Here is a 14,480-nt window from a genome sequence, read left to right on the forward strand (position 1 = left end):
GTAATTCACCAAATGTTCTGAGTCAGTAGTGTCCACTTCTGTAGTGTCCATTCCATCCAACACGAAGTTGTCAACAACAGATCAGCTGATAGTGTAGTGTGTTGTAGTGTTTGTAATGAAAGCCTCCAAATTCTTTCACAAGTGGACACTGCTGACTTAAAGCAAACACCTTCTTTTTCATATAATTCTTTTTATAGCAGATCAGCATTTTATTAGTTTCTGCTGCAGAGGATTTGTCATTATTGGAGCCTCCTCTAAGTGATTAACAGCAGATGTTGAACATCTCATTCATTTTAACACGCAGCTTCATCATTAACACTGCACTATCTTTGGGAGGACGATAGATCTTTGATATGAAGGGTGGCTCTGGACAGTCCTCTTTTTCAGATGTTTGCTCAGAAATAAATTCATGTTTTGAAAGACAGAGGTGCTATGACATCATATAAATGTGTGTGTGTGTGTGTGTGTGTGTGTGTGTGTGTGTGTTTTTTATGTGTGTGTGTTTGTCTGTGTGTGTCCTTTTCGGAGCAGCACAGCAGCAGTCGTGATTCAGCAGCTGTGGAGGAAATATAGACTGAAATGTGAGAACATCAGCAGCCTTTCCACAGCTGAGAAAGGAGGTGGAAGTGGTGGAGATGGAGGAAAGCCAGAGTCAGGACCTGGGAGCATTGTTGGCCAAGATTACGCAGCAACTGTCATCCAGGTAAAACTTCTGGAATTTTGTCAGACATTCTGAACTTTTTGTTTGACTTACTACAACAAGTGGAGTCAGGCTATAAATAAGGTGCAACTATTGAATGTCTTTGTTGCCTTTGTTACATAGAAAACATACCCACGTGGCTTACATGTTTTGTCTTTTGCCCATTTTTGCAACATCGACTGCCAGCCCAGATTGGTTTCAGCAATACAATTCAGAACATTTTCTTTCCCCCAACACTGCAGTAACAGGACCTTTGTCCCGAGCTTGTACAGTGCTGGAGACAATGGTATAGCTAAGTGTGAATGCATAACTTGAATATCTCAAATTAATCAATCAACCTGTTTGATTTTTTTCTAATAGTTATGTATTCAGGGTTTTCGCAAGGTCTTTAAAAGTCTTAAAAAGTCTAAAATAAAAAAATAAAAATTGTAGGCCTTAAAAAGTCTTAAATTGGCAGAAGTATTGTGTTCTAGGTCTTACACAATTTTAAACCGGTCTTAATTTTCCCACGTCCATGCAATGCTACCTCTAATGCTCAGTTTTTTTAAATTCCATGGTGTTGTAATTCTTTCTTTCGCTAGTCCAAATATAATTTTGCTGTATTACTACAAATGTAGTCTATATCCGTTTATCGGTGTTTTTTGCCCCCAACGGTGCCTTTCAGGCAGCGCTGCCTGGAAGGTGCCGTTGGGAATCACTGGTTATTGTTAGGGTTAGGGTTAGGGTTAAGGTTAACGACCGTCCACTTCCGGGATTGCCCTGTTGCCGCCGGGAATTCCGCCATATGTCCTTTTTTTTTGACCGGATTTCCGTTACCTTAAGCTTCCTTTGTGTTGGAATTCTAAACTCCAGTGGATTTCTGAGGACTATGGTTAACTGCTCCTCAGATCTCTGCAGGGTATATCCAAACAGCTAGCTAGACTATCTGTCCAATCTGAGTTTTCTGTTGCACGACTAAAACAACTTTTGAACGTACACGTTCCACCGAAACAAGTTCCTTCCCGAGGCTATTTTCCAGTGCCAGCGGGGCTCTGTGCAGCCCTTAGCGCCGCCCATGACGATTTTGATTGGTTTAAAGAAATGCCAAAAAACCAGAGCACGTTTTTCTCCCATCCTGGAATGCTATTTGGACTAGCCAGACCCTCCTCCGCATCTCCGCAGTGTTGTGGAGGACGTGTAACATATATTGCAGCCAATCAGCTTTTCGTGTTATTGGCACGAGTCTCTTTCGGAATGTACCACAGACATAAAACTGATTTTATTCTTCAGCCCTGGGGAAGTGCAAGTTTAGTGATACAGAAAAAGCTGAATTTAGGGCTTAGTTGATGTTGTGATAAAGGTCTTAAATTTTATTCAATATTGGTCTTAAAAAGTCTAAGTTAGTTAGTTCAGTCCACCCATCCGTACACACACCCAGAACACTATGTCCATTGATGCATTGCAAATGTAAGGAAATCTACATTAGAACAACTAACGATTTAGAGATATAAAAGAGCAGAAATGATCAAAAAACGTAAAAATGTGGTCATACTGGAATAATTGGTTAATTCTATTTTTGGTTAATTGATTAATCATTGAAGCTATAAAATGTCAGAAAATAAGAACAAATACCCATTACAGTTTCCCATAGTTTAAGGTGATGTTTTCCGATTGCTTGTTTTGTCTACCCAACAGTCAAAAACACAAAGATATTTCATTTACAATGATGTTAAACCGAGAAAAGCAGCACAGACTACATTTAAGGAGATGAAATGGGCGAATGTGTTTGGCATTTTGTTGAAATAAACCTTCAATATTTAGCAGCCTAATTTAGCATAGACAACAGTCTTCTAATTCATTTCAATTCAATTTTATTCATAGTGTCAATTCGCAACAAGAGTTATCTCAGGACACTTTACATGTAGAGTAGGTCTAGACCACACTCTATAATTTACAAAGAACCAACAATTTCCCACAAGCAAGCATTTGGTGAGACGGTGGCGAGGAAAAACTTCCTTTTTACTGGTAGGAACCTCGGACAGACCCTGGCTGTTGGTGGGCGGCCATCTGCCGCTGCTGATTGGGACACAGAGACACGGATACAGATATACAGATATGGAGAAATATGATTCATAATAATCATAGCAGTTGGTATGATGAACAGTGGCAATTATAGTACCAATAAAGTTAACAGAGCTATGACTAGAACTAATATTAGTACTAGTGCAGGGTGTAGCTGCGCGTCGAGCAGGACCACGGCAGCAGCTGCAACCACGATCCAGGTGTCACCTCAATCCAAGGAAAACTGCGAGGCGAGAAAACATAAGGAATCCAGGGAATAAGCTCCCTGGAGCTAAGTTATTAACAAGCTATACTGGGACAAGAATGCACACATATTAACCTGTCAGTGTGTAATTAAGGACCTTACTGCTACAACTAGACTTTTTAATATTGTGGCTGAAGTAACTTTCACACAGTTATTATCTCAAAATGTCCTTTTCCACCCTTGAACATCCATCTTCAGGCCTCATACGTGCTATGGAAGCATATTCGGCTATTCTGTATATGGGTCTACAGTAAGCGGCATGTTCTAAAAAACATGCTATCCAACACTTCTCCCAAATCCCTTTTCAACACAAAAAGTGTTTGATGAGTCCTTTAGGGCTCTCTAAGGGAGAAGGTGGGGGTGGTGGAAATAGTGTGTGTCTGTTGCGGTGGGTGGTTGGGGGTACATGAGTAATTAATCAGATTCCAAAGAAGTGCGGTAGTAAGAGTTCTAGGATTCCTGCTCGGCTCAACTTGAAGTGAAGTGTGCCCCCCGCAGCCCATTGGGAATTGGAGGATTTAGAGGCACACTGGAGCTCCATTTGTCTCGGAACAGCCCGGAGTCACACAGAGTTCAGACAGCAGAACACTCAGCAATTAAAACAAGGTTAACATGTTTTATCTCCCTAATGGGATAACACACAATATTTACGTTTGCCTTGTGATTCATGGAGGGTTTTCTACCATTTTCTTCTTTGGGTACCTCCAGGCGTTTTGGAGGGGCTTCACTCTGAGGAGGAGGCTCGCATCTGCTCTGGCTGCTGTCACATGCCCCGACACCGGAGAGGACGACACCTTTGAGGAGGTGGACATGGATGAATGTGTTTTTGATGAGGTAAGCGAAAACGTTTGTGTGTTCCTCACGTTCATGGTTCAGTAATTCTTTACCCCACACCCTATCGATACACAAACCTGCACAATGGACAATACAAAATGCACAAATGTATATACTTACCCAACACACTCTCTCCACACACACACACACACACGCACACACACACACACACACACACACACACACACACACACACACACACACACACACACACACACACAAACAAACAATCCTGCACACATTCAGATCTGCAAAAATACATACAAAGACACAAAAACATGCACACACATACACAAAACCCTGTTAAAAAAGACACAAAAACATACAGGTACACCCACAGACATGTAAATTTAGACACGCCTTCGGGTCAAATTGACCCGTTTTCAATTTTTGTTTTATATCAGAAAATATGGGACGTAGAAATAAGCGCTGAAAATGTGTAGAAGAAAAATTTAACAATGTGACAAACTGTGAAAAAAAGGAGTCAAAAACATCGAAAAAAGTGTTTTTTTCAAGGTTGACAGGAAGACAACACAAGGGTTAAAACCTACTACACATTTATGAGCTATCAATTTAAAGCTATAGTGCGTAGTTTCTGTCGCCCCCATGAGGAATTCTAAGTAATGACAACAACACTGTTGGCGCATCCACATGATACAAGCCTTCCGTGATCGCCCACAGCCCCAACCCCTCCTCCACGCAGTTGTTAGTAGCCAAGGAGACACGGAGAATTAAAAAAACATGATGGACTCTTTAGAAGAGGTCATTATCTTCACTCGAGTTTCTGCGCGTGAAAGTTGCCGGACGACACTAGTTTCTGGAACATAGCCATACTGAGAGACAAAGAGAGAGTTGTGTGGAGCTGATGGTCTTAATTAGCTTTGCAGCAACTCATTTGGCAATGACTTGAATGTAACGGACGTTTGTTGATATCAAAAAGTGACTCACTAAAGCTTTAACCTGTTCGTGACTCTAGAGCTCCCTTCACTATTGTATATTATATACACTATAATAATATATATTATATGCAGTATTATATGTTAGGTTCTGAAGACACTTTTCTTTGTTGTCCCTTACCTGTTGCTGTCTAGAAAACAAATTATATTTTTTTATTTTCAAAAAGGCAGCGCTGGAGATTGACTGGACATTGTCGCTAACTGAGGACCCACCTCCTAGACGTTACCCTGTGTCTGAGCAGCCACTGTCTCTGAAGGTAAAGCAACTGTCCTGGGACATTCTGTAATATTTTTAAAACCTGGTGGGCTGGTATTCTAGTGAAAGTGGCCAGTGAATTTTGGAAACCAGCCCCTGTGTGATGTCAATGGAAGAGTTATTTTCTTGCCCTGTCCCTTTCTCATCTTGGTTATCGCGCCCTGCAGGATTTGTCTCACTCTTCCTGATTGATCTTTAAATTTACTCTCTTGAAAAAATTTCCTGGAGGGCTGTAAGGTTGCTCTGCACCAGCAGATGTCATTTTTCACGCTGGCGGACTGTCGTCCAGTTTTTTCCCCCTTCATTTACCTCTCGTTGGATCTTTTCTTTGGAGCATGCTCAGCACTATACATCATGGTGGCCGCTTTAGGCCAGCTGATGCGGTGCAGCTGCCGTCATGGCCGGCCTCAATGTGTTGACACTGAGGTACGCATCAAAGGCAGGGATGAACAATTTAGTGCTTCCACAAAGAGAAAATGGGATCTGGAGAGTAATTAAGCTGTTAGTTTGACTTACATATGAGCATTCCTTGAGTGTGAAAACTGTCAGCGAAATACCTCAAAAGAAAACATTCACTTGAGTTTAATGTTAGTGGACAGTCTTATATGTACATTTTATTTTCCAATACAGTATATTCAACATATACCGAGGACTGTATGTTTTCTAGACAGAGCTCAAACTCTATTTTTCCATTTAGAGTTCCAGCTTCACAACCTTCTGAACACACCTGAAATGAGGATTCAGTTTTTTCCCTGGCAGAAGTTTCCTCAGTTGAATTAAATGTAAAGAACTGCTCCAGTAAATGAAAACTTCTTGAAGATAATATAAAGATTTGCTGCTGTGTATACTAAAATCTACTCAAGTAAAGTCATAGGAGCTGTACATTATGGCTGACAATGATTGATTTATGTATTTCAGCCTCCTGGGCACTTTCCTGAACCTTCCCAGTACATACTCCCACCACCGCTTGTATTGAGGCCAAAGCAGGCCTGGGTGCCCGAAGAAAAGGTGGACTCTGCTGGACAGAGGCTTTCCCCAGAGAGCCCCATCAGGTAGAACAACCCACAGCCGTCATTTGACTGCATTTGATACAGAGAAAGAAAAAAGAATACAAGTAGTTATAGTAAGTAGAGTGTTTTGTTATCACAATAATGCTGTAGGAGTCTGTACACAGTAGAAACACACAGTCACATTAAGCTGTAGGTGTTAGCCAGGCATCCTAACTGGGCTCGTTTCAATAAACTGTACCTGGATTACTCTAACATTCATACGACACTGATATTGTAACATTCATATGTATTCAACCCAAAGCAAGTTACTAAGAACGGCATTAGATTCAAGATTGTTTATTGTCCTTCCTCAGTACACTTATGTACTGTGTATGTACTTGTGTATAGGACCTAAAAGTATGTATTAAAGTGCAATAAAAAACAATTAAACAACATGAATAACACACAGACAATATTGAATAAGCAATAGACAAAATCAACCATGATACAATTATGTTGAAATGATATTTAAATTGATTTTCTTACAATGAAAATCATGACGACTCTTGTCTAAATTATGTCCATATTCAACATACTAGTGTGTCATATTTAGATCAACATTGTCTACATTTCAAACTTAAGTAATGTAGCCTTTAGGCAAAACACTCAAGCTTTACTGTACCACTGGACCTCAGCCAAGTGGCTTCAATAGCCAACTGTTTTTTGCTGTGGTGATCTCTTTTGATCATACACACAACCGGCGCAACGTCATAGAATGTCTCTGAACAGATTCACGCCCACTTTTAGGGGAAAACAATCCCGCGTTCCCCATAGACGACAACAGCGTAATGACAGAGGAAATGTAAATTGCTCCAAACTTTTACTTTAAACAAACCATTTTGAATTAATAAACTATGCCGAAAGGTTGCTGAGTAGTTTTTTGCACCAACAATACATCCAAAAACCCCGCTCTTCGATTTGTCCTCTTGCCATGTCCTAAAATAGGTCCTGATAGATGGGCTTTGGCTCCAGGCTATAGACCAGACCAGCGGCGATCAAACTTAGTTTATTAAGGTATCGTGAATGCTCAGGTTCAGGCAAGGTCACAATATAAACATTAGACATGTGTATAAAACAAACCATTTGTTTAACAAGAAAAAAATCCACACACATTTGTCAAAATTATGATCCAAACACACGTCAAATTGCATTGACTTCTATGGGACCGTCTGTTTTCTATCCCCCAAAAGGGGGCGCGGCCTTGAGTTTTAGCGAAGTACTCGTATGTGCCGGTTGTGCGTATAAGCGGACATTGTCGATAACATGCTAATACTAGTTGTGTTGTTTTAATATATTTAAATATGTGTGATCATATTATAAAATATGAATTTGTATATTCCTGCATGTCAATCGTTTTTATGATTTCAGAGGCAAATCCCCTGCTTCAACCTCAATGCTCAGCAGTCTCTCTGAAAGATCAGAAAAGATTCTGGAAGAATGGTAAATCATTGTCTTATCATACATTCTGTCGATGTCAGCGTGTCTTTTTGTTATTTCATTGGATGGGATTTTGTGTGTGACACGTCTGTCCTTGTTGTCTCTAGGGGCTTCACCGACAGCCACACAGCCCTTCTGATGCTCAAGAGAGCCCAGAAGATGAAATCAACGAAGCAACAGCAGAAGAAACGTAGAGGTGAGTGAGTGTAGAATAGAATGGTTTAAAAATATACACTCAGTTGCCAGTGGCACCTGAACAATCCTGGAAGTGGAACGTCGTCGATATAGACTAAGTTTTTGCTAACAGTGTTTTAGAGAGGTGTTGATATAACTGTGTGGTCATTGTGTTATACTCACAGGTGTGACTCACAGGTTTCTATTATTTTGTCCATCCCATTTATATCAATAAGGGTAGGCTTAATAACAGAAACACCTTTGTATTAAGTGTATGTACCTTTTTTCTGGTGTGTGTGCTTATGTGTGTAATATTTCAAGTTTAACAGAATTATTTTCATGTATTATTAGCAAAATACTAAATGAAATATGAAGATTATTACCCTGATCAGAAGCTCTCATGTTTTTGTTCTTAAATCGATTCAAATACGTGTCCTTTGTTCGGTAATCCTTACACCTGCTAGAGTGCCGTAGGAAGTTCCGTCGAATGTCCTTCTTTTGAGCTGGATGTCCGTTACGTTTCCCTTTCTTTGTGTTGGAATTTTAAACTGGATCAATGAGGACTATGGTTAACTGCTCCTCAGATCTCTGCAGGCTAAATCCAGACAGCTATCTAGACTATCTGTCCAATCCAGGGGCGATTCTAGGATGAGAACTTTAGAGGGGCTCAGCCCCTAATGAGAATGTGACAGGGATACAGTGCCTTGCAAAAGTGTTAACCCCGCCCCCCCTGCTAAATCAGTGATTTCACTGGATAACAATGAATATATGTATTTATTATTATAACAGAGGATAAATGCAAAATATTGAACATATGAAAAAACTACGAAAGTCCCACGAAATGATATTGAGGTGTAAACAATAAATAAACTTTCCTTGACTGAGTAACAGGTGCATAGCATTGGCGACAGTGACACAGGATATTAAACCTATTTCTTTGCACCTGTAATTGTTTGCCCTCTGTCACGAACAGACACATTTGCAAACTCTAACTTGAAGCACTAAAATTGATAAAAAAAATTGTATTTATTATTATTATAATTTTTAGGGGGTCTGAGATGAAATTTAAGAGGGCTTGAGCCCCCATAAAAAGGGTCTAAAATCGGCACTGATCCTATCTGAGTTTTCTGTTGCACGACTAAAGCAACTTTTGAAGGTACACACGTTCCACCAAAACAAGTTCCTTCCCGAGGCTTTTTTGCAGCGGCACCGTGGCTCTGTCCGGTGCTTATCGCCGCCCAAGATGATTGTGATTGGTTTAAAGAAATGGCAATAAACCATAGCACTTTTTTTCTCCTGCTGTGGAGAAAGGTCTGGCAAAGGGAGACTAGGGCTGCAACTAACGATTTGTTTCACTGTTGTTGATTATTTTCTTGATTAATTGATTAGTTGGTTAGTTATGAAAAATGTCGATCAGTGTTTTCCAAAGCCCAAGATGATGTCCTCAAATGTCTTGTTTTGTCCACAACTCAAAGATATTCATTTTGCTGTCACAGAGGAGAAAAGAAACCAGAAAATATTCACATTTAAAAAGCTGGAATAAAAAATTACTCAAACCGATTAATCGATTATCAAAATAGTTGGTGTTTAATTTAATAGTTGACAACTAATCGATTCATCTTTGCAGCTCTACTCACAACGTGGAAGGAACTGCTGTTCCAATCCATTTTATAAAAGTGAAAAAAATCCACACTCATTTTTGCCTCTTTTCATTCTCGTCTTTGTTCCTTCTAACGTGCTTCAGCAGCAAACCTTTCCATCCCGTGTATGTTAACGAGCCATAACAGACAGCAGAAGCCAGAACCTGTCGCCTCTTATTGGGCCTTTTTTGAGAGCCTGCAAAGGAAATGATTGCCGAGAAACCTCTTGACGAGTCATCCCGTGATGACTTTCTTTCCGATTCATTGTAGTGGTTGAGCGCGGCTGCAGTGAAAGGTGACCTCACCTCCGCTCTGCACCAAGAAACAGTAGTCCTGCCGCGATTATCATACCACAGTCATGTAGAGGGAGGCTGCTCTTTGATCAGAATGGCAATTGCACGATTCCAATAGCAGGGCTCTTGTCATCTTGCTCCACTGACACACAGGTCAATGTCTGCACTAACTCCTAATGGCATCTGCCTCAGTGGAACCAGAACACTGTTCTAAAAGTTTCCGAATGTTAGGTACTGGTTTTCTGCTTCTGGTTTTAGGCCTGCCTTGTCCTTCTTTGACCCTCTTTCTCTCTCTCTCTCACTATCCTAGATCCATCTGTCCGTCTTGCCTTGTTCAGAAACTGCAGTCCCCAACTTGGTCCAGTGGAGGCACGAAACATGCCAGCACAACACAACAGGAATTATTTAAGAGGTAGGAATTGAGACCTGCTAGAGATTTTGGAAGCCTGCAGTAAAATACAGCTTGTTTCCCCCCTGAAGAGTCTTACTTACAGGGTTCATACGTTTTGAAAAAACCTGGAAAAGTTATGGAATTTGAAAAATGCAAATTCCAGGCCTGGAAAGGTTTTGGAAACATAAAAAGACCCAAAAAGTTTTGGAAAAGTCATGGAATTTTTTGGAACTCAGCATAATAATATGTCATTAATAAATGTATTTTCACGTCGTCTTAACCTCAACATTCTATTCGGGGAGCGATATCATGAATCCCAGTATGAACCACATAAATTGTCATTAATTTTATAGTTAAACCTCTGAGGGAAAACTTTAACACAGATTTGTATTCGTTTTGTATAATGTCAGCTGACATTTTCAGGAAAACATAGTCATGGAAATTTGCCAAAAAGTCATTTCAAAGTATTGGTTGAAATGTGTATGAACCCTGTACTTAGTCCTACATTAACATCGATACAGACCTGAGCTTTAGACTTGACACTGGAGACTTGATTCAGACTAAGGAAAATACAGATTTATTATAACTTTATCATTATTATTTTCATAGTTTTGGCAATAGTTTCTATCAGTTAGAATGACATGGAATTACTAAAGTTGTTGAGATCTGGCAACTCACTGAGACGAAGTCTGAAAGTCTGTCATGTTTCTGAACAAGCAGCATTAGCAATGAGCGACCACAGATTTGTCTTTATTATCAAGACAAATTATTGACAAAAACAGCACATACTGTAGGACAATGAGACCCAGGTTGGATGAAACCGGAATTTCTCTTTAAGTGTAGGTGAGGCTACAGGTACTGCTTCACTGTTGTTGTTTTGTTTAACTCAACCGTGTGCCTGTGTGTTTCTGAAGTGGTCTAAGTGGTTTTACATAGCCAAACTTGAACTTGAACACAAAATGCATTCTTTTTTTTCTTTAGACTTAATTCCTATCGTTATGGAAAGTAAAAAACAATCTTGAAAAGAGCTTACAGGTTGACCGTGGTGTAAAGTAGTTTGCTATTCAGAGAAGAGGCAAACGTCTCCTTCCATCTTTCCTGCTGTGGCCTCTTGCCCTGCCCTGAGGTGGAGAGATGATTTGGCATTGTGACATCCACAGCCAGACTTAAAAGGGAGGGAAGAGCTGGAGGAAGGGCAGGAGGGAGGACAAGGGGCGAGAGGGTGTGGGGGGGGGGGAAGTTGGCTTTTAGCATGCCTGTCTCCATCTTTCCTCTGCACCCCACCCCCACCCCCACCCACCAGGGCCAAGGCCTCACATCCAGAGAGCACGATGCTCGCGGTCATCCAGCAGTCAGAGGGACGCTGTAACAACGGCGTTTGCCAACAAGCAGTGAAGTGACTGGCCCAAGTCCAATGCTGCCATAAGCATGAAATACCCCTTAATTAGCTGTGGAGAAATACAGTATGTTTGCTTGTCATTTCATGTTACACTTAAAAAAAAAAAAGAGGGAACAAACTTGGGATGTTTTTCGTTCCACTTTATCGCTGTTGGGTGGATCGCTTTAGTAATTTGTTTGTAGAATAGTTGTGAAGGAGTCGCCTTCTTTCCCTTGAAACTAATCCATTGCGGTGCAGCCAAAGATCAAGCAACAACTTATTTCAATGTTTTCAAAGATTCATTAATATCTTAAAAAAAATTGTCAGCAGCCAGCAAATTGCTAAACTCAAAAGGCATTTTCATCAGACAATGATGGATAAACTTATCTTTAGTATTTGACAGTGATAAAGTGTTGATTTTTTTTTAACACTAATAACGTTTTGTCCAATCATTATCACATGTTTTCTTTTTAACTGCAGGTGTATTACTTCAAGTTTCCAACATTGTGATTACAGACACTGAAATTGTGTCCGAGCACAGTGTAGCTGTGGATAAGCTCTCAGCCAACTCGCAGTCAAGAACTGGTTCCATCTAAATGACCTATTACATAACAACAATATTTCCAGTTTGGTTTCTTTCCAATGTCCTTATCTCTCCTCTCCACCCTTGTCTTAATAATTCATCAAACAGGACTGGTGTTCTTCTCGGGCAATGAAATGAAGCCGCTACATCATCTGATAAAGTAACGGGGGTCACTGGTTAGAACATCACCCTTCATTCTCTGCTTAGTACCCCCGTGTCCTCAGTTCGATTTTCTTATTCAACTGAGAGGGATCCTGTAAAATGCGTAACTCTAATCAGCAATCGGTTCTGGAGGAGACGACTCCTGCTGCCTTTTTTACAGGCTGACCGTGAGGCAGCGGCGACAAATGGCGGCAGAGGTGGTGTGTTGCGGGTCTCTGTAAACGGGCCCAAGCCGGCCTCCCCTCTTGCTCCCCTGGTCCTGACCTGTGGGAGGCGCCCCCTCCTCTGGATCCATCCCCAGTGCCCGGGGACTAGCCAGCTCAGCCCGGCCCAGCCAGCGCTCCCCGACAGGGGCTAACGTTTCAGGCTTTGAGTCAAGCCCCTTCTGGAGGTGATTAGCCCCAAACCCATGACAGATTCTTTCCAAGATATCCGGCGCGGCGTGTTTATTTTATCCGGGCTCTTTGTGTGGATGTGCTGGACATGAGTAACCCACTTGAAATGGGTATCAGCTTACATGCCCAGAGAGGGAGATAGAGAGGGAGAGAATGGAGCAAAGCCAGAAAACATTTTCATTTAGAGGCAAAAAATATAGAAATACACTTTCCTTTTTTTTTTTTTTTTTTTAGATGGTTTGTATCATCAAGTGTCTGGGTGCTGCAGATGTTGAAGATGTTGTGTGCCTCCGAGCTTTTCTCTCTTGTTTCTCTTCTTACTTTTCACCAACGCCTTCCACTCAACCCCCCCAGGCACACACAGCCCCGTCCAAGCCTCCTTCCTTCATCCAAACTGCGATCCAACCCCACCAAACATCCGTCCTCATGTCAGAGGGACACAAGTTTTATTTGAGCCTGGAACCACTACCTCATGAGCACTTAACTCGATTTCACACTTCAAGTCATCTACAAAGTCCAACTGAAACACAATCATCTTGTTTATCATCCATCATCCAAAATATGCTAATGTCAGACTATTTACCACCATTCATATGCATTCAATTTTGCCCCCGTAATCTCAGTGCTTCTATTTATCTCAGGCAGCGGAGCGCTCGCCTCATAGTATATGTTTGAGAAGCACTGGCACAGTTAAGGAAGAAACATGCAGAGCCAAGGGACATTTGGGCCACAGTCAGAGTCAGTCACAGAAACCGACAGTTAGGCATCTTAAATTTCAGACACGCTCCGATTCTTCTTCGATTCCGCAAATGTCATGAAAACGGGGCTCTCAAAACGGTTTTCATGATGCAATACAAAACAAGGTAAGGGTTAGCCGTAGCTTAGCTGTTTTAAAGTCGTACGGGGCAAGTTTCAAGTCTGTCGAAGTAAGTCTAAAGTCAAGTTGTACGCTCTTTAGGGCAGGTTTATTACAAGACTTTATAAACAAATAGCTGGCCAAGGTGCAAGTCTGTCAAGTCTCTAAATGCTGACCATTAACATGAGACAGCATTTGAACATGTTCTTTTCAAAGCTGTGCTGGTATTTAGTAGTAGTTAATACATAGTTGACAAATGTCATTATAATGCCTAGGTCTAATGATAAAAGGATCATTTCAGTGTATTAAAACTTGGTTATATTTTGGGTTTTATGCTTGTAGTTTAAACAAACCAAAAGCTTAGCAAAACTTATTTAGAAGATAAAGCAAATGTTCTTTACCCCTTTAAAGGCCTCAGTATGCATCAAAGTAAGATCCTATTGGGCTGTTTGTAGAATACTTTACAGTTTATAGAATAGTAATCTAACAGGGTATTAAACCCTCTTTTGAGACAACAAAATTGGAGGGTGTCCAATTGTTTTTTTTTTTACTTAGACAATCCAACAATCGCACCTCATTTGAGATGATTGGCTGGCCAGGTGCACAGAGGTGAGACAGTAGGCAGGGTTTGAATTTCTCTCTCAAGCTCCCTTTTTTCACTCTTCACACAACTACTTCCGTCTTTTTTTGTTTGTAGACTGTAACACTATGTATGCTTTTTAAGGAGACATTGGCCCTGTTACGTTAAGACCAGGTGAAAATGGGGACATTGACCAATCCAATAACGTTACCCCCATTTTCAGGATTTCTTGCGTCTCCCCTCTTTCTATGACGGCAACATTTGGCAAACCCTTTTGCTCTTTAGACGTAGTTAGAGCACACGTCACGCTGGTTTGTTTTAAGAATACTGAGACAACATCTGCTGATTTACCATACTGGCTGGAGATGTGTATGTACACAGTCTTACTGTGCGATGCAGAAATATTACCAGCATTACAGGTTTTCGCACTCTCACTTTGCTCATAAATAAAGGGGTTTGGATAATCTGGCTCAACCTTTGGCTTGTCAACA

At 40.9% G+C, this 14,480-nt stretch overlaps 1 protein-coding gene across 1 annotated transcript in view; it reads left to right on the plus strand.

The window, feature by feature from the left end:
- lrriq1 (leucine-rich repeats and IQ motif containing 1) overlaps positions 1–14,480 on the plus strand; it is a 43,784-nt gene that overhangs the window by 19,456 nt on the left and 9,848 nt on the right. The window contains exons 10-16 of the mRNA XM_028584161.1: positions 532–703; positions 3,714–3,839; positions 4,963–5,052; positions 5,970–6,103; positions 7,469–7,540; positions 7,645–7,733; positions 9,955–10,056. Of these exons, the coding sequence (XP_028439962.1) occupies positions 532–703; positions 3,714–3,839; positions 4,963–5,052; positions 5,970–6,103; positions 7,469–7,540; positions 7,645–7,733; positions 9,955–10,056 (785 nt within the window). The remainder of the gene's footprint in view (positions 1–531; positions 704–3,713; positions 3,840–4,962; positions 5,053–5,969; positions 6,104–7,468; positions 7,541–7,644; positions 7,734–9,954; positions 10,057–14,480) is intronic.

This window comes from Perca flavescens, chromosome 8 (assembly GCF_004354835.1).
Source record: "Perca flavescens isolate YP-PL-M2 chromosome 8, PFLA_1.0, whole genome shotgun sequence".
NCBI lineage: Eukaryota > Metazoa > Chordata > Actinopteri > Perciformes > Percidae > Perca > Perca flavescens.